The sequence below is a fragment of the Macaca fascicularis genome, chromosome 5 (genome assembly GCF_037993035.2).
Source record: "Macaca fascicularis isolate 582-1 chromosome 5, T2T-MFA8v1.1".
NCBI classification, from domain to species: Eukaryota; Metazoa; Chordata; class Mammalia; order Primates; family Cercopithecidae; genus Macaca; species Macaca fascicularis.
The window spans coordinates 5,193,751-5,211,543 of NC_088379.1; the positions used below are offsets into that span (position 1 = coordinate 5,193,751).

Below are 17,793 nucleotides of genomic sequence, written 5' to 3' on the forward strand. Positions count from 1 at the left end.
CTTTTCTCAGCAATACTAGTTCAGAGGTGTGGCCGCAAATCAGATGCAAGCGTGCTTCAGACAGGAGAAGACTCTGAGCGTTGAGCCTGTCCAGCAAAGCGGAGTCCAGGGAGGCCACAGGCCGCAGGGGCAGTTCAGGAGCAAGGCCGCCTGCTTCCCACTCCCATGCTGCCTCAGACTTCTCGTATGATTTGGGGAGATTAATGTAACCTCTGTGCCCCAGGATTGTCCAGGAGATGGAAAGAGCAAATATATCTCAAGTGCTTAGGATTTATTTGTTTATTTATATATTTATTTATTTAGAGACAGAGTCTTGCTCTGTTGCCCAAGCTGGAGTGCAGTGGCACATCTCAGCTCACTGCAAGCTCCACCTCCCGGGTTCATGCCATTCTCCTGCCTCAGCCTCCCAAGTAGCTGGGACTACAGGCGCCCGCCACCGCGCCCAGCTAATTTTTTATTTTTTATTTTATTTTATTTTATTTTTTTTTGAGACGGAGTCTTGCTCTGTCGCCCAGGCTGGAGTGCAGTGGCCGGATCTCAGCTCACTGCAAGCTCCGCCTCCCGGGTTCATGCCATTCTCCTGCCTCAGCCTCCCGAGTAGCTGGGACAACAGGCGCCCGCCACCGCGCCCGGCTAGTTTTTTGTATTTTTTAGTAGAGACAGGGTTTCACCGTGTTCGCCAGGATGGTCTCGATCTCCTGACCTCGTGATCCGCCCGTCTCGGCCTCCCAAAGTGCTGGGATTACAGGCTTGAGCCACCGCCCCCGGCGTAATTTTTTATATTTTTAGTAGAGACGGGTTTTCAGCGTGTTAGCCAGGAGGGTCCCGATCTCCTGACCTCGTGATCCACCTGCCTTGGCCTCCCAAAGTGCTGGGATTACAGGCGTGAGCCACCGCGCCCGGCCGCTTAGGATATATTTAAGTCCTGGACTCTAACCTCTCCTCAGAGCAGCACTTTTCTTTTTCTTCTTTTTTTTTTTTTTTTTTTTTTTGAGGCGGAGTCTGGCACTCTTGCCCATACTGGAGTGCAGTGGCCCGATCTCGGCTCACTGCAAGCTCCGCCTCCTGGGTTCACGCCATTCTCCTGCCTCAGCCTCCCGAGTAGCTGGGACTACAGGCGCCCGCCACCTCGCCCGGCTAGTTTTTTTGTATTTTTTAGTAGAGATGGGGTTTCACCGTGTTAGCCAGGATGGTCTCGATCTCCTGACCTTGTGATCCGCCCGTCTCGGCCTCCCAAAGTGCTGGGATTACAGGCTTGAGCCACCGCGCCCGGCCAGAGCAGCACTTTTCAAACTTTAGCCTTCAGCTAACCACCAGCCATCTTAAAGTACAGATTCTGGTTCACCAGGTGTGGATGGGGCCTTTGATGCTGCCCTTTTCTCTTCCCTCCTCTCCCCTTTGCTACTCCCCTCCCCCTTCCCCTCCCCTCTCCTCTCACCCACTCCCCTCCCCCACTCCCCTCCTCCCCTCCCCTCTTTCCTCTTTCCTCCTTCCTCCGTAGGGTCTTGCCCTGTCACCCAGGCTGGAGTGCAGTGGCGCATCCATAGCTCACTGCAGCCTCAACATCTTGGACTCAAGCAGTCCTCTCTCCTCAGCCTCCCAAGTAGCTGGGATTGCAGGTGTGAGCCACCATGCCCAGCCAAATGTTTAATTTTTTTTTTTTTAATTGAAAAAGGGTCTCACTGTGTTACTGTCTTAAACTCCAGGCCTTCAGTGATCCTCCTGTCTTGGCCTCCCAAAATGCTAGGATTACAGGTGTGACCCACCCCACCTGGCCACATTTGCTGTTTTTAGATATAATGTGATATTAAAGTCCAGAAATATGTAATTGTTAATTTAAAAGATGAAGAGCTAGATGGGAAATCAGTAGTTCTTCCATTTTCTGGCTTCATCTTCTGGTTTATTTTCATTTTTTCTTTGTGAGATTGTCTGGAATCTCTGGCTCCCCTGTGATGGGTCTTATATTTCATCGTCACATGTCATATTGGGAAAGATGTTCTGAGATGGAGCGGGAACTGAGAACAGTTAGAAGCAGCCGGGGCTGGGTGGGCTGGCTCACACCTGTCATCCCAGCACTTTGGGAGGCCGAGGCGTGTGGATCGCCTGAGCTCAGGAGTTCAAGACTAGCCTGGGCAACACAGCAAAACTCCACCTCTATAAGAAATACAAAAATTCGCCGAGTGTGGTGGTGTGCAGCTGTGTGTGGTCCCAGCTACTTGGGAGGCTGAGGTGGGAGGATCACTTGAACCCGGGAGGTGGAGGTTGCCATAAGCCAAGATGGCACCACTGCACTCCAGCCTGGGAGACCAGGCGAGACTCCGTCTCAAACAAAAACCTGCTGGGCGTGGTGGCTCACACCTGTAATCCCAGCACTTTGGGAGGCCAAGGTGGGCGGATCACCTAAGGTCAGGAGTTCGAGACCAGCCAGCATGGCCACCATGGTGAAACCCCGTCTCTACTAAAACCAAAAAATTAGCTGGACGTGGTGTTGGGTGCTTGTAGTCCCATCTACTTGGGAGGCTGAGGCAGGAGAATCGCTTGAACCCCGAAGGCGGAGGTTGCAGTGAGTCGAGATCGAGCCACTGCACTCCAGCCTGCATAACAAGACCGAGACTCCATCTCAAAAAACAAAACAACACAAAACAAGACCACAAAACCAAAACAAAAGAAGCAGCTGGAAGAGTAGCAGTGGTCCTGTGACTGTCGTGGACTCTTCTCTAGTGCTGCTGCAGTACCCTCCCACCTGCTGCGGACCAAACTGCATGTCCCTGACATGCCTGCTGGGTGGAGCGGAGGGATGCCAGTTTCAGATGAAGAGTTCTCATGACTGCTCAGCATTTTCTACCATTTTCAACCATCGAATGATCGATTCGTTTCTGTGTTGTCTTCTTCCAATATAGTTTATTACTTATTCATTCATTCATCCTCTTTCTCCCTCTCTCATCCTCTCTCCTTATCTCTTGCTCTCCCCTGGCCTGTGATCTGCTCCTGCCTTTGGCAGGAAAATGGTTGTGGCAAACTAGCCTGGGTTAAGGTATTTATGAGGCCCTTCTGTTATAATCATAACTGGTCATTCAAAAATGTTGGTTAAGGTAAGAAAATTTTAAAAAGATATACATTACATGTGCTTTAAATATGTTAAGTTTAAATGAATGATTTAAATGTTGGAATTACAGGTGTGAGCTGGAGTGCAGTGGTGCGATCTCAGCTTACTGCAAGCTCCGCCTCCCAGATTCAGGCCCTTCTCCTGCCTCAGCCTCTCGAGTAGCTGGGACTACAGGTGCCTGCCACCATGCCTGGCTAATTTTTTGTATTTTTAGTAGAGACGGAGTTTCACCGTGTTAGCCAGGATGGTCTCGATCTCCTGACCTCGTGATCCGCCCGTCTCGGCCTCCCAAAGTGCTGGGATTACAGGCGTGAGCCACCGCGCCCGGCCCTCTGATAGTTTTTTTTAATCACTGCTACTCTTCCAGCTGAATTTGGGATTCAGCAAGTCAGCTAGTCATTAAGTACATTAAGTTTGCCTTTAGTGAATTGGCTTTGGGCTAGTTGGCTGTTTTGCTATTGGTGAATTGACTTTCAAGAGAATTTGCTTATTGTGGGGTTAAGATGGAATGGGTAGGCAGCTGTGCCAGGCAGAGGGTGTGCTGTAAATTAAAGCACAAGCCAGAAAAACAGCCAGGTATACTAGGAGCGTTGCAGATAGCTCTGCCTTGCTGGATAATGGGATTTGGGCAGGAAATCCACACATGAGGCCAGATTTCTCTGCAGAGACTACATTACAAAGGACCTGTGGGTTGTGATGAGAAGTTGGGGATGTATTGTGAAACAGACAGTAGCCGTCGAAGGGCACTTTCAGTGTACGATTTGCTTCAGCTAGGTTCTATTTCCCATGCATTGAACCACGAGTGCACTTTATTTTTACCTCGTTTGTGGCATGAACTGAATATTGCCTTTTGTCATAGTGTTTCATGGTATAAACTCTTTAACAAATAAGGTTATCTTTTACCTTTTTATCCTTTTTAGTGCCTAGGAGTGCTTCATGCCTTTATTCAATAGTTAATAAAGCCTGAGGTGCCCCGTGTGACATGGTGCTTCTTTCCACCTGGCTAATGTGTCTTTGGAAGTGCTTGCAGGAGAGTAGATTGTGTGTGTAGCGTGAAAATCTTGAACATCTGAATCTTTGAAGTCACAAGTGAGGGATGTAGCATGTTTCACATTCTGCTTTATCCTCCTGGCTTTTCAAGGGGAGACTTGGATAGGCTAAAATATGCATCTATTCAAAAACACTGTTTGTGGGAAGCGCTGTGCTTTTCTTTTCTATTCTTGCTTTTCTTTTCTTTTCTTTTTTTTTTGAGACAGTCTCACTTTGTCGCCCAGGCTGGAGTGCAGCGGCGCGATCCGGGCTCACTGCAACCTCTGCTTCCCTGGTTCGTGCAATTTTCCCACCTCAGCCTCCCGAGTAGCTGGGACTACAGGCGCGCGCCACCCTGCCCGGCTAATTTTTGTATTTTTAGTAGAGACAGGGTTTTCACCATGTTGCCCAGGCTGGTTTCAAACTCCTGGGCTCAGGCAGTCCACATGCCCCGGCCTCCCAAAGTGTTAGGATTAGAGGCGTGAGCCATCGCTCTTGGCCTGTGCTTTTCAAAAGATTCTCATCTTTGTTTCAAGGGAGAGCTGTGCAACTATCAGACTGATTGCATTTCATTTGCAGCAAGTGCTGAAAGAGCATTTGAAAAGGTGAGCCCCAGGTCCTGGGAAACAGATCCCATCTGTGTAGATGTTGGCTGCCTTCACCCACTGCCCAGCTCGCAAGCAGCCGGCTTGCTAAAGGTGTCTAACTGGATAAGCGCCATTTCTGCTGCTCCCCCACCCTTCTTCAGCATAGCATATTGCGCCTAAACATAGGGGTATCTCAGATCTTCACGGCTCAGGAGAAAAAAGAGCAAGCTAGGCTCCTTTTGGGGCTATGATGCAGTACATACAATTCTAGATCAAGGCATTTTCTGGATATATTTTCATTTGGTAAACAGCCTGAGGTTATATCATGTTTCAAGGGGTAGCAGGGAGCAACTTAATTCGTTGGTATTTTAGGACCAGAGCTTATGTAAACGTGATACTTTTTTATGCCAGCAGATTATAGCGAAGTTTCCTTTTATTGTGGTAAAATACCCATAACATAACATTTACCATTTTAACCATTTTAAGTGTACAGTTCAATACACTTAAAATGACAGTTAAGTATCATGAAGTATGTTCATAGTATTGTGGAGCCATCACCACCATCCAGCTCCCTACTTTATCTCAAATGGAAACTCTGTCCTCCTTAAACACTAACTTCCCATTCTCCCCTCACCCCCTACCTCCTGCCCCTGGCATCCACCGTCTCAAGGAAACGGTGAAGTTTTTTGTTTGTTTTTTTGAGATAGGGTCTCATTCTGTTGCTCCGACTGGAGTGCAGTGGCATGATCACAGCTCACTACAGCCTTGACTCCCAGGCTCAAGTGATCCTCTTACCTCAGCCTCCCTAGTAGCTGGGACTACAGAGGCACACCATCACACCTGGCTAATTTTTGTATTTTTTTTGGTGGAGACAGGGTTTTGCCATGTTTCCCAGGCTAGTCTTGAACTCCTGGGCTTAAGTGATCCTCCCACCTCACCCTCCTGAGTAGCGGGGACTACAGATGTGAGCCACCACACTCGACCTGAAATAGTGAAGTTTTGATATCAGGTGTTACCGTCTTCCCATCGATGCATTTCGCCCTTTCTCAGGTACTTTCACAGCAACCTTGTTATCTCTGTTTGACAGATGACATTATGAGGCTCTTTGAGATTATGTGACAAAGTTGGCTTTTTTACCAGTTGCAGAGTTGGGGCTAAAGCCCATGATTTAAAACAAGAAAATCATTCGTTTTCCCGTGGCGTAAGATGTGACCCTTTGGTGGATCTGAGCCATCTTGTTTGCCTTTTCCACCCGTCTTTCAGGAATCTCGGAGTTTGGCTCATGTATAATCCCAGTGGCATCTTTGTTTTCAATTCACTTTATGGCTGGATTCCACTCTATCCTGTTTCCGCCCCTGGTGGGCCGCCTCGCCTTCCATCTGGATGCCTGCCTGCTGGTAGAAAAGGGAGCGGAGATGACATGGCCCCACAGGGCTTTCATTCTTTGTCATGCATAAGTAAAAGGAGAGAAACTTGAAGAAAATATGTGAGACAATCTTCCCAGTGTTTACTCAAGCGCTGTGTGGAATGCAGACTTAACAGTGATCACAATGGATTGGGGTGTAATTTGGATACAGACTTGCATTTTGCCAAGAAGAGTGTGTACTCAGAATTCTTAGTGTTAGGATTGAAACCGTTTTTGCAGCTTAAACTATAAAATTTTATTATCCTCAGTTTCCCTCAGTGGCATGGATTCCTTCCTGCAGACGAGCAGTTGCACAGGAAGTTTAGATTATGGCACGAATGCCGTAGGGTGCTGCTAAAATACTCACGTCGGTTAGAAAAGGGTTGTGTCAATATGTGATAGAATTGGAACTTGAGCCCTGATTTTCTTATTTCAGATTGGCTGTTACTCTTAACAGATTTTAATCCGTTTTAGCAGAAAAACAGAATCTGGAGGTGTCACTGTATATTTAAAATTAAAGTCAGAAAGGGATTTCAAATGCTAGGTGTATATATTTCTCAGCTAAGATCAGCTCTTGTCATTTATTGGTGTTTTCCTGGAAAGGACTAAGCAACAGATCGGGGCAGGGGTAGAGAAGAAGGTGGGGAGCAGCAGACAGAGGGTGGAGTGCCTGCCACGCGGCGGGTGAGGCGAGGCGAGCTAGGCAAGCGGCAGCCAAAGGCGTGAAGGTGCTGGGTCTGCCTTGGGCGCGGGGAGGGGAGTCTTCCTAAGAAATGACGCCTCTGCTCGTGCTGTGTGATATGGGAGCAAAAGGTCTGGACCTGTGCAGTCTTGGTTGTTCGGGTCGTTGGTTCCTTCCTCACGTCTTGTCCGCTGGGCCCCCGCGGGGTAGGTGCTGAGGCTGCAGGAGCACCGCGCTGTTGTGCAGCAGCTTCCAGGTCAGCAGACTGACTTCTGTGGATGCGCATGTCCAGCCCCGGGCAGGGTCTTTAATCTCTTGAGCCTCGGTGTCCTCATCTGTGAAATCACAGTTGAGATGCTGACATCTGAGTGTTATTTTCTGAACGAGAGAAAATATGTATCGAGCATCCCAGGACAGTGGCTGACACCTTGTAGGCGAGTGGTCAGTACAGGTTGAGCGTCGTGAATCTGGAAATTTGAAATGGTCCAATGAACATGTCCTTTGAGCATCATGTCAGTGCTAAAAAAAAGTTTTGGATTTTGGAGCATTCTGGATTTTGGATTTTTGGATTTGGGATGCTTAAGCAGTAAGTACATAATGCAAATATTCCAAAATCCCCCCTTCCCCCCCAAAAAAATCAAAATCAGAAACATTTCTGGTCCCAAGCGTTTTGGAAAAGAGATCCTCCACCTGTAGTAATAACAATAATAATTATTACTATATTTATAACATATCATGTTACAAACAATTATTTATTTATTTGAGATAGCATCTCACTCTGTCACCCAGGCTGGAGTGCAATGGCATGATCATGGCTCACTATAGCCTCAACCTCCTGGATTTGAGCAATCCTCCCACCTCAGCCTCCCTAGCAGCTGGGACTATAGGTGTGCACCATCATGCCTGGCTAATTTTTGTATTTTTTTTTGTAAAAATGGGATTTTTGCCATGTTGCCCAGGCTGGTCTTGAACTCCTAGCTTCAAGCAATCCTCCTACCATGGCTGTTATTATTATTATTGGAAAGATAATTCTCTGTGAATTCTCTTTTTGTTTGAAGAATTTGCTTTTCCTTAAAGTAGCAAAGACAGATATCAATGGGCTTTCCTGTCTAAAAGACGGGAATTAAAGTTATGGCCAGTACTATAAGCCCGCAAGCCTAGGTTATATTACTGTGCTATTGTGTAAATACTAGTTTTCTCTAATGCCAGATGGAGACCTTACAGCAGAAATTTATGATACCTGAAGGTAGATAAGATTTTCTGAACCAACAGGTTCGGGAGCTTTTACTTAAGTATTAATTTGAGGGAGAAATCTTTGAGTGAATTTGAGAGTTACCTAGTCACTGGCAGGGTGCCGGTTCTGTCTTATTTCTAGGGCACAGCAGGGGTGAAGATCAGTCCTTCTCTAAGGAAGGTAGTTTCTCATACTTCTTTTTAAGTGTCAAAAGATGCCATGGTGGTTAGAATTTGGACCCTTGTTTTCTTTTTTTTTGAGACAGAGTCTTGCTCTGTCACCCAGGCTGGAGTGCAGCGCAGCAATGTTGGCTCACTGCAACCTCCACCTCCCAGGTTCAAGCAATTCTCCTGCCTCAGCCTCCTGAGTAGCTGGGATTACAGGAGCCCTGCCACCACGCCGAGCTAATTTTTGTATTCTTAGTAGAGACAGGATTTCATCATGTTGGCCAGGCTGGTCTCGAACTCTTGATCTTGTGATCTGCCCGCCTAGGTCTCCCAAAGTGCTGGGATTACAGGCGTGAGCCACTGCGCCCGGCCCAAGGATCCTTGTTGCCATAGCTTGTGTTTTGTGAGTGGCAGCCCAAGAAACAGTGGGGCCAGATGCAAGACGTGTTAGGGGCATGTGCACGGACTGGGTCTCTCCTGATAGTGGGGGAGAGTTGAGTGACTCCACAGTGGTGTGTGGGGCTGCCACTCAGTTGTACATTTGAGGGACTTGCTCTGCCCAGAGATTCGCATGTTCTTTATCCTTTGGGAAGACACAGGGTAGGCTGCCAATGGAATTTTGGAAGAGGTAAAGTTGGCTTTGTTGTCTGTGGACCTGTAACTTTATAAGAATGCTGGAATTGGACTCTCAGAGCTGGGGTGGGCCCTGGAGGTTGTTCTGACACGATGCCCTTGTTCTAGGTGAGGGAATGGGGACGTGGAGTCTTGGCAAGGTTGCAGAGGTGCAGGAACAACCTGGCCTTGGATGTGAGTGGCTGTGCACCTGCGTCTTCCTCCCTTCGCCCGACTCTCTTACTTCCTGCCTGGCTTCTGCTTCCCCGTGGCCCCTGTGGGAAACCTGCCTTCCCTGCTGTGTACTTTTTAGAATTCCGTTACTTGTGCTTTCAGTGAGTTCTTATATATTGGAAAGGATTGGAAAGACTTGATCCTCTGAAAGCAGTGGCGGTAAGTGACAGTTTGCTCATCTTTTCGCCCCTTCTTCTGTTTGACTTTAACAAGCCTGAAGTGTCTGAAACCCCTGTGGTCGATTTCAACGATAAGTGGTATTGAGAGTGGAGCGACTCTCTAGCAGTATTATTTTCTGAGGGGGTATTATTTCAAAATGAAAGTGGTTTTATTTTTTAAAATGATTTTTAAAATGTCATTCTAGGCAGAAAAGGCAAGCGTTCCAGATTGCATATAGAAAGAGGAACCACTAGGAGCACTCTTGGTGAAGGACCTTCTGCCTTTGTGTGTATGTAAGCACAGACACTCACCTCTTACGTAGAGGGGTCATAGTACACCTGTGTTCTTTCATTCAGCAGTATCTCTTAGAGGTTAATAAAGTCAATGGCCATACACATGCACTGGCCTTTTAAATGTCTATCTGGATGTAGCAGTACATCTGAGCATTCTTCTCTTGAACATTTAGATTGTTTTAGATTTTACTAAACAAACTTTTTTTTTTTTAAGGGCTTTTTTTTTTATGTGATGTTTCTTTTTTTTTATACTTTAAGTTCTAGGGTACATGTGCATAACGTGCGGTTTGTTACATATGTATACTTGTGCCATGTTGGTGTGCTGCACCCATCAACTCGTCAGCACCCATCAACTCATCATTTACATCGGGTATAACTCCCAATGCCATCCCTCCCCCCGCCACTCCCCATAATAGGCCCTGCCTGGTGTGTGATGTTCTCCTTCCAGAGGCCAAGTGATCTCATTGTTCAGTTACTACCTATGAGTGAGAACATGCGGTGTTTGGTTTTCTGTTCTTGTGATAGTTTGCTGAGAATGATGGTTTCCAGCAGCATCCGTGTCCCTACAAAGGACACGAACTCATCCTTTTTTATGGCTGCATAGTATTCCATGGTGTATATGTGCCACATTTTCTTAATCCAGTCTGTCACTGATGGACATTTGGGTTGATTCCAAGTCTTTGCTATTGTGAATAGTGCCGCAATAAACATACGTGTGCATGTGTCTTTATAGCAGCATGATTTATAATCCTTTGGGTATATACCCAGTAATGGAATGGCTGGGTCATATGGTATTTCTAGTTCTAGATCCTTGAGGAATCGCCATACTATTTTCCACAATGGTTGAACCAGTTTACAATCCCACCAACAGTGTAAAAGTGTTCCTATTTCTCCACATCCTCTCCAGCACCTGTTGTTTCCTGACTTTTTAGTGATTGCCATTCTAACTGGTGTGAGACGGTATCTCATTTTAGTTTTGATTTGCATTTCTCTGATGGCCAGTGATGACGAGCATTTTTTCATGTATTTGTTGGCCAACAAACTTTTATTGAACATCCTTATGTGGTTTTTTTCTCATGTGACCAATTGACCCTTCTGACATATGTTTCTAGAAGTGGAATTATTGGATCTAAGGGCATACTCAAAAGGTTGTGCCAAGTACATGACCACCAATAGGGTTTGAAAGCGTCTACTCAGAACCCCATCGATTCAGAGAGTAAGTTCCTTGGGGCACTGAGGAAAGGAGTCTGACCTGTACTAGTTCACAGACGTTTGTTTGATTCAGCTATTTGTCGTGCTTTTCTGGGACATGAGTAGTTTGATTGTTTGACCATGCTAAAAGGAGGTTGGAATATGCGGCGTCTCAGGAATAAAAGATACTCAGTGAATCAAGCAGCTCTTTTCCAAAAGCAGCTAGCAGAGATTTTAACTTGGATATGGACTCCTGTACAGACCTTGCCTGGTGCTGGGCCCCATGTGTCAGGTTCTGTTGCCTCTGTAGGATGATATGAAGGACCTGGAGATGGTCCAGCCTAATGCCACACTATGATGACAGTTTGGGAAGCCAGCCTTCTGATAGGGGTGCAAAGGAATTGGAGTTATTTAGCCTCGGGAACAAGGACTGGGGGCGGGAGGGAGGTAACTGTCTGTGAGTCCCTGAAGAAATGTTGTGCAGATGGTCTGGAGTGAGTTCTCTTCTTCATCTGGTGAGAGGAAGGAGTGGGTTGAGTCTGCAGTGGGTGATTAGTCATTCACAAAGGACTTCTTGGCTTCAGAGATGAGTTACATGGAAAGCGACGGAGTTACACTTTCTGGAGAGTTTACGTTAAAAAAACACAACAGCCCCAGACTTTCAATAGAACCTTGTTCTACTTGGAACTGTAACTGAGTAGATTTTAATTTGGGGCCTCTGCTCTGTTCCATTCCTTGTGACATACCTCTTCCCAGCTTGTTTACAGAATCTAGGTAGTGGGAAATTGTTGCATGCTGTTCATACGAAAAAGAGGGGAGAGAGAGAATATGAATATTAAAAAGGTCTCTAACAGACAGACCTGGTGTTTGAAAACTCCAGCTGGCAGTTACTAGTGTCTGAGCAGATTTAGATTCTGAGCCTCAACTTCTGTATCTGTAAAATATAGTGTAATAGAATGCGTTGCCTGAAGGATTCCTGCATGGATAGATTGACGTTCCTGTAGCCAGTGCAGAAGTGTCTAGCACAGTGCTGGGCAGATTGCAGATGCTGGGCGAATGCTGGCTTTCCTGCCATTCAGCCGCCTCTGTTGGCAGAAGAACCAGTGAGAGACACACCAACAAGTCCTGTAGATGGTCTTAGGAGGGAGAGGCTGGGGTGGTTCAGAGCCATCAGGAACATTTAAGAAAAGAGGGGACCCGAGCAGAGTCCTAAAGGCCAGGTGGGATGTAGGTTGTCCCGAGGCATGGAGTGAGCCCCCAGCTTGTCCATATTCTAAGGCTGTGGCTTCACAACCAGAGAGTGTTTCAGTCTCTGAGTTTGTTAAAAAATTGTGATGGGCCAGGCACGGTGGCTCACGCCTGTAATCCCAGTACTTTGGGAGACTGAGGCAGACGGATCACGAGGTCAGGAGTTCAAGACCATCCTGGCTAACACTGTGAAACCCCGTCTCTACTAAAAATACAAAACTTAGCCGAGCGTGGTGGCGGGCGCCTGTAGTCCCAGCTACTCGGGAAGCTGAGGCAGGAGAATGGCGTGAACCTGGGAGGTGGAGCTTGCAGTGAGCAGAGATCGTGCCTCTGCACTCCAGCCTGGGTGACAGAGCGAGACTCCAACTCAAAAACAAAAAGAAAAAAAAGTGACATGATTGGTTTTAATAAGGAGTAGATTCCGTCTCTGGAGAATAACTTCTACTTTGTTTTGGAGAGTGGCTCCCAGCTGATTTTTTTTTTTTTTTGAAGTTTTCCTAGCACACAGTAGGGATATAGTGAGAATGTGGGCAGGCCTCACTCATGCACTCAGCCAGTGTGGCTCACCAGCTCACTCTGTAATGAGTGCTGGGTGCACCTGAGCATCTGTGTCCCAGGAGCCCACCGCCTGTGGCAGGGCCATGGAGTCCCAGAGTCTGCGTCTGAGGCCTGCGAGGGTTGGTGTGTGTGGGGATAAAGGAGAACGCAGACGCTGTCTCAGACCCCTGGGGCAGCAGCATCTGAACAGGCCCAGTCCTACATGGGGGAAGGGGAATTCCGTGTCGTGGATACTCCAATGAGACTGCTGCACACGCTGAACCCGGAGATTTGGTGTGGACCGGACGGCGTGTGGCCGGGGCTGGGGCATGAATGCACGCAGGAAAGTAAGAGAGACACATCAGGACCGGCCTTCCAAACCTCTTTGTAGGATGAGGTTCTCTTTTCCGAAGCCTTTACAAAGGAAAGAGGAAAAGACTGGCCACATTCATTAATTGGAAATCCAGAATTTCCTTCTAACTGTCACGCTAATTTCTGTGTCGCTTTTCCTTTCTTCCTCAGCCTCCTGACAGTGGGCCTCCGCCATTGCCAACGTCCTCCCTCCCAGAAGGTTATTATGAGGAAGCTGTGCCGCTGAGCCCCGGAAAAGCTCCGGAATACATCACATCAAGTGAGTGGCCAGCCCCGCCCAGCACGCTGCCTTTGTGATTGGCAGGACTGTTGCAGAGCCTGTCCCCTTTCTGGGTAGGAAGGGGAACAGGGCATTATAAACCACCACGGGCCAAGTGCTTTTTGAACCCAAAGAGGTTGTCAGTACAGGAAAGGTTTTGAGAAGGACACCAAGACTAAGGAAGGACACTCACGTACAAGCCTCTATTCCAATTGCTGTCTTCCTTGTGACTCAAAGGTAGTGAATGCTTATTGCTGTGGCAACAGGCATCATCTTTGCAGAAGAGAAATGGCAATTTGTGGTATATGTTTTGGTGTGTGCTACAGCCCCCATTTCCTTAGTCTTTGACCTTCTTGGGCTGCACCCATCCTCCCACGATTAGAGCATTTTCCACCAGGCTGGCTATCGGGCTGGAAATAATTGGGTACAACACAAACAGGCATCTTGGTCATAGACTTTTGGTTTTTTCTTTTTTTTGGGGTACAGATTCTATTAGATGATTTTTGCTAAGCCCTGGTTCTCCTGGCCCCAGTTAGTGGCCTGTTGGTAGCACTCAGAAGTACCTGTTTGCTAGTACCCAGCTTCAAGTTCAGATGAAGCGTGACGTGCTGATGTTGAATCTCCGGAATTCATTTTTGAATTGGTGGCTCCATGTCTCCTTTCAGCATCTGTCAGGCAGGGAGCTACCATCTCATAAGAAAGTTGAATACCTGAATGTATGTCAACTTACGGAATCCAGCTTGCGTTTTAAAAACGAAAGGTAGGTAAGTGAAAGTGACAGAGTGGTTGCTGATTGTACTCAGGAGGCTTCTGTGCGTGGTCTCCAGCCTTATCTGTCTCCTAAGGGAAATACTCTCCTTTTCCCCAACGTTGTTATACTGTTACCCGCCACATAGAGACTTTGCATTTCAGATCTTTCTCTCCTCGGCAGGCTACGAGCACAGTTATTCCACCAAAGCAGGATCTGTCTTGATGACTGGAAGGAGGTTGTTACAGGAGATTCCCCTGTTGGCATGCTTCTCTGAGTGCGGAGAAGGGCTGTGGAGAAGCCAGGCCAGCAGGACTGCATGCCCCTGAGGGCGCCGGCTGCTCCTCCTTGCCTGTCTCATCAGCTTCTAGAGCAGTCGAGGCATAGACTGGGCCGAGTGTCAATACACAGTTGTTGTGCTCTGGATGAGAAAAGGGGTAGTTCTGATAAGGTGGTCATGGATTTTTCGGTTTTGAGAATAATTTATCAACTCTTTAAGAAGACAGTAGATTAATGGGAAAACAAATTAAATGTCTTGATACAACTCAGAACTTCACTGGGTTCCTTTCTTTGTAATGGCAGTGAGTAAAGGCAAGTATGCTTTCTTCTTGAGGGTATTTTCTAGCATTTGGAACGTTTGTCTCCGGCCTTCCCCCTGCAGGGTACTTTCAAGGCTGGAAACGGGATTGTTTGATTTTGGGGGCTGTTGGTCATTTTCATTCGGAGGAGCTGCACATAGCTGGCAGGTCACGGCCCCTTCAGGGGTGCTGTTCCTCAGCCGCTGAGTCCGGAAGAAAAGGGGACCGGGGAACTCAGGCCTGGGGAATGAGGAGACAGCAGTGATGGCGCACAGTGGCTTCTCCAATCACAAGTCTGCCGTGGGACGCTCAGTTGATAGCCCCAGGACACAGCCGCCCCTCCCTTGCAGAGCAATAGCCGGTGGTTGACTTGTCTGCTCAGTTCAGGATCATATGGCCCTCAGTTAGATACGAACTTTGAGATGGTTTTGTCGAACCTATGTGGGTTGTGGTCTCATCGGAGAAGCCAATCCGTTTCACATGTCACGGAGGGAGGAGTTTATTGAAGGAATGAGGCCGTCTGCAGTTGTGAGAACTTCTTCCTTGGAAGAAGCACAGGCAGTTTCTGCTGTGTCTGGTCAGGCTGGCAGCTGGGAAGAAAGCTGGATGAGGATTGGGGAAGAGGAGGGACAGACAGACGGGAGCCTGCGTCTCTCCCGATGGCACGGGTGACCGGCAACAGCCCACGTGAGCTGCAGCAGTCCCTGTCCCCATGCCAACCTGCAGTCTGGGGCCACTGCTTCCCTCTGCCCTCCACATCATTCCCAGATTTCTCTCAGGGCCACCCTAGCCCAGAATCATCTAAGAAAGGGAATTTTGGGAAGTGTGATTCCAGCCTTGCTAGGTTGATACAGTAGAAAACCACCACAGTTTATCTTTGGTCAACTTGGTACCCATGCATACCTCTTTTAGCCACACTGAGTTTCCAAGTAGAGACGAGCAGCGCATGGTTGAGCCTAACATAATTCACCATCACCCAGGTGACAGAAAATCCCCAACTCCCCACAGAGGAGACAGAGCCCCTTTGTCCAACATTTGGATGACATCCATTCTCTTCTAGAGCCTGTAAACCAGATTCCAAGATACTAATACAAGGTTGACTCCTGTTAGCGCTTCTTATGTGAGATGGTAGGGGCCTGGGAGAGGGAGGAAGAAGAATTCATTTCTGTGTACACAGTTATATTCTTATCAAAACAAGGAAGAAAGGCCTAGAACAGGTTCAGTCTCCACACCTGGTCAGTGTTCATGGCTAGAATCGACCACTTCCTTCTATTGTCCCTTTCGTATTCCCGCTGCCCTCAGCAAACCTCTCGGTTGGTCATGGTTTTTTTCTTGGTGGGTGATCCGACTTCCTTTCCTGCAGGGTCTGGACCTTCAGTAGCACTTCTGTATTGGATGGCCATGACTTTTCATTAACTTTAATCAGAGGGTGTGAGAACACAGAGGGGGCACTCAGGGGGTCTTCCAGGTCCCCTGAGTGTTCTTCCTTACTCCCACTGTGGGGTAATGCCACTGTGGGGTAATGCCACTGTGGGGTAATGCCACTGTGGGGTAACGGCTCCTCACGGTTGGGGTCCGTCACCTCAGCCACTGCCGGAGCCGCTTCTTTGCCTGTTACTGACATGAGGAGCCCAGTGTGGCCAGGTGGCAGCTTCTGCTTCCAGTTTAATGAAACCATTGCCCTGTCTTGCCCTTAGACCCATGCAGTCCAGCATTTTAGGGAAGGAAAGCAAACATTTCGTTAGTGGGTCACTGGGGGTGACAGGGAGAGGAGGCTCCTCGCGTGTCACCCCTCGATTCTTGGGCTGTGAGTCTGGGCTGTGGGAGAAACAGTACCACCAAGTCAAAACCTATATTGCCAGAAGATACTCTGAAGTCTGTTGCCCCCAAGCCCACAAGCTGTCACCAGTTGGTTGGCACTCTAACTGGATATTAAAAATATATGTATTTTGACCTATTGGGCAAGCGACTTCAGGGTGCTGGAGACTGCGGCAAGGTCAGTGAATTTCCTGAGCACAGAGCCATTGTCGTGTACTTCATTTGCTGTAAATGAGTTCCCTGGTCAGAAGCAATGGTGTGGGGATCCCATCGTGGAGAACAGGACATTCCCTAAGGCCCTGTGGACCTAGAAGGCAAATTTATTTTAATGATCTCTTCATGATGGAAGTGGACCAGTGATAACAACCTGCCATGAGGTGCCAGCTGATATCCCAGGGATGGTGTCAGGGCGTAGGGGTGGGGTGGGGAGGTTGATGTTGGCGTCTGCTGTTGGCAGGTAGGGTACTCGGAAGTACCTGGAGTCGGATTAATTTCCAGGAGTGAAGTCCGTGTTGCTGAGTTCATGCATAACCTCTATTCCTGCCATCATGTCCACATGTACATGAGCCCATTTGGACAAGAAGTCTGGGGAATGAGGCTGACTGATATAGAAACAGTGGGTGGTGGTATTTACCCGAGTATGGAGAATGAGGCTGACTGATGTAGATACAGTGGGTGATGGTATTTACCTGAATATGGAGAATGAGGCTGACTGATGTAGATACAGTGGATGGTGGTATTTACCTGAGTATGGAGAATGAGGCTGACTGATGTAGATACAGTGGGTGATGGTATTCACCTGAGTATGGGGAATGAGGCTGACTGATGTAGATACAGTGGGTGGTGGTATTTACCCGAGTATGGAGAATGAGGCTGACTGATGTAGATACAGTGGGTGATGGTATTTACCTGAATATGGAGAATGAGGCTGACTGATGTAGATACAGTGGATGGTGGTATTTACCCGAGTATGGAGAATGAGGCTGACTGATGTAGATACAGTGGGTGATGGTATTCACCTGAGTATGGGGAATGAGGCTGACTGATGTAGATACAGTGGGTGGTGGTATTTACCTGAGTATGGGGAATGAGGCTGACTGATGTAGATACAGTGGGTGGTGGTATTCACCTGAGTATGGGGAATGAGGCTGACTGATGTAGATACAGTGGGTGGTGGTATTCACCTGAGTATGGGGAATGAGGCTGACTGATGTAGATACAGTGGGTGATGGTATTCACCTGAGTATGGGGAATGAGGCTGACTGATGTAGATACAGTGGGTGGTGGTATTCACCTGAGTATGGAGAATGAGGCTGACTGATGTAGATACAGTGGGTGATGGTATTCACCTGAGTATGGAGAATGAGGCTGACTGATGTAGATACAGTGGGTGATGGTATTCACCTGAGTATGGAGAATGAGGCTGACTGATGTAGATACAGTGGGTGATGGTATTCACCTGAGTATGGGGAATGAGGCTGACTGATGTAGATACGGTGGGTGGTGGTATTCACCTGAGTATGGGGAATGAGGC

The 17,793-nt window shown here is 47.8% G+C and overlaps 1 protein-coding gene across 11 annotated transcripts in view; it reads left to right on the forward strand.

Annotated features, from left to right (window-relative positions):
- AFAP1 (actin filament associated protein 1) overlaps nucleotides 1–17,793 on the forward strand; it is a 191,586-nt gene that overhangs the window by 75,967 nt on the left and 97,826 nt on the right. For all 11 annotated transcript variants that reach the window (XR_012434603.1, XM_065544722.1, XM_074039357.1 and 8 more), the window contains one exon: nucleotides 13,007–13,115. Coding sequence is in view for 10 of the 11 variants with exons in the window: in XM_065544722.1 (XP_065400794.1) it covers nucleotides 13,007–13,115 (109 nt within the window). In the remaining variant the exon portion in view is untranslated. The remainder of the gene's footprint in view (nucleotides 1–13,006; nucleotides 13,116–17,793) is intronic.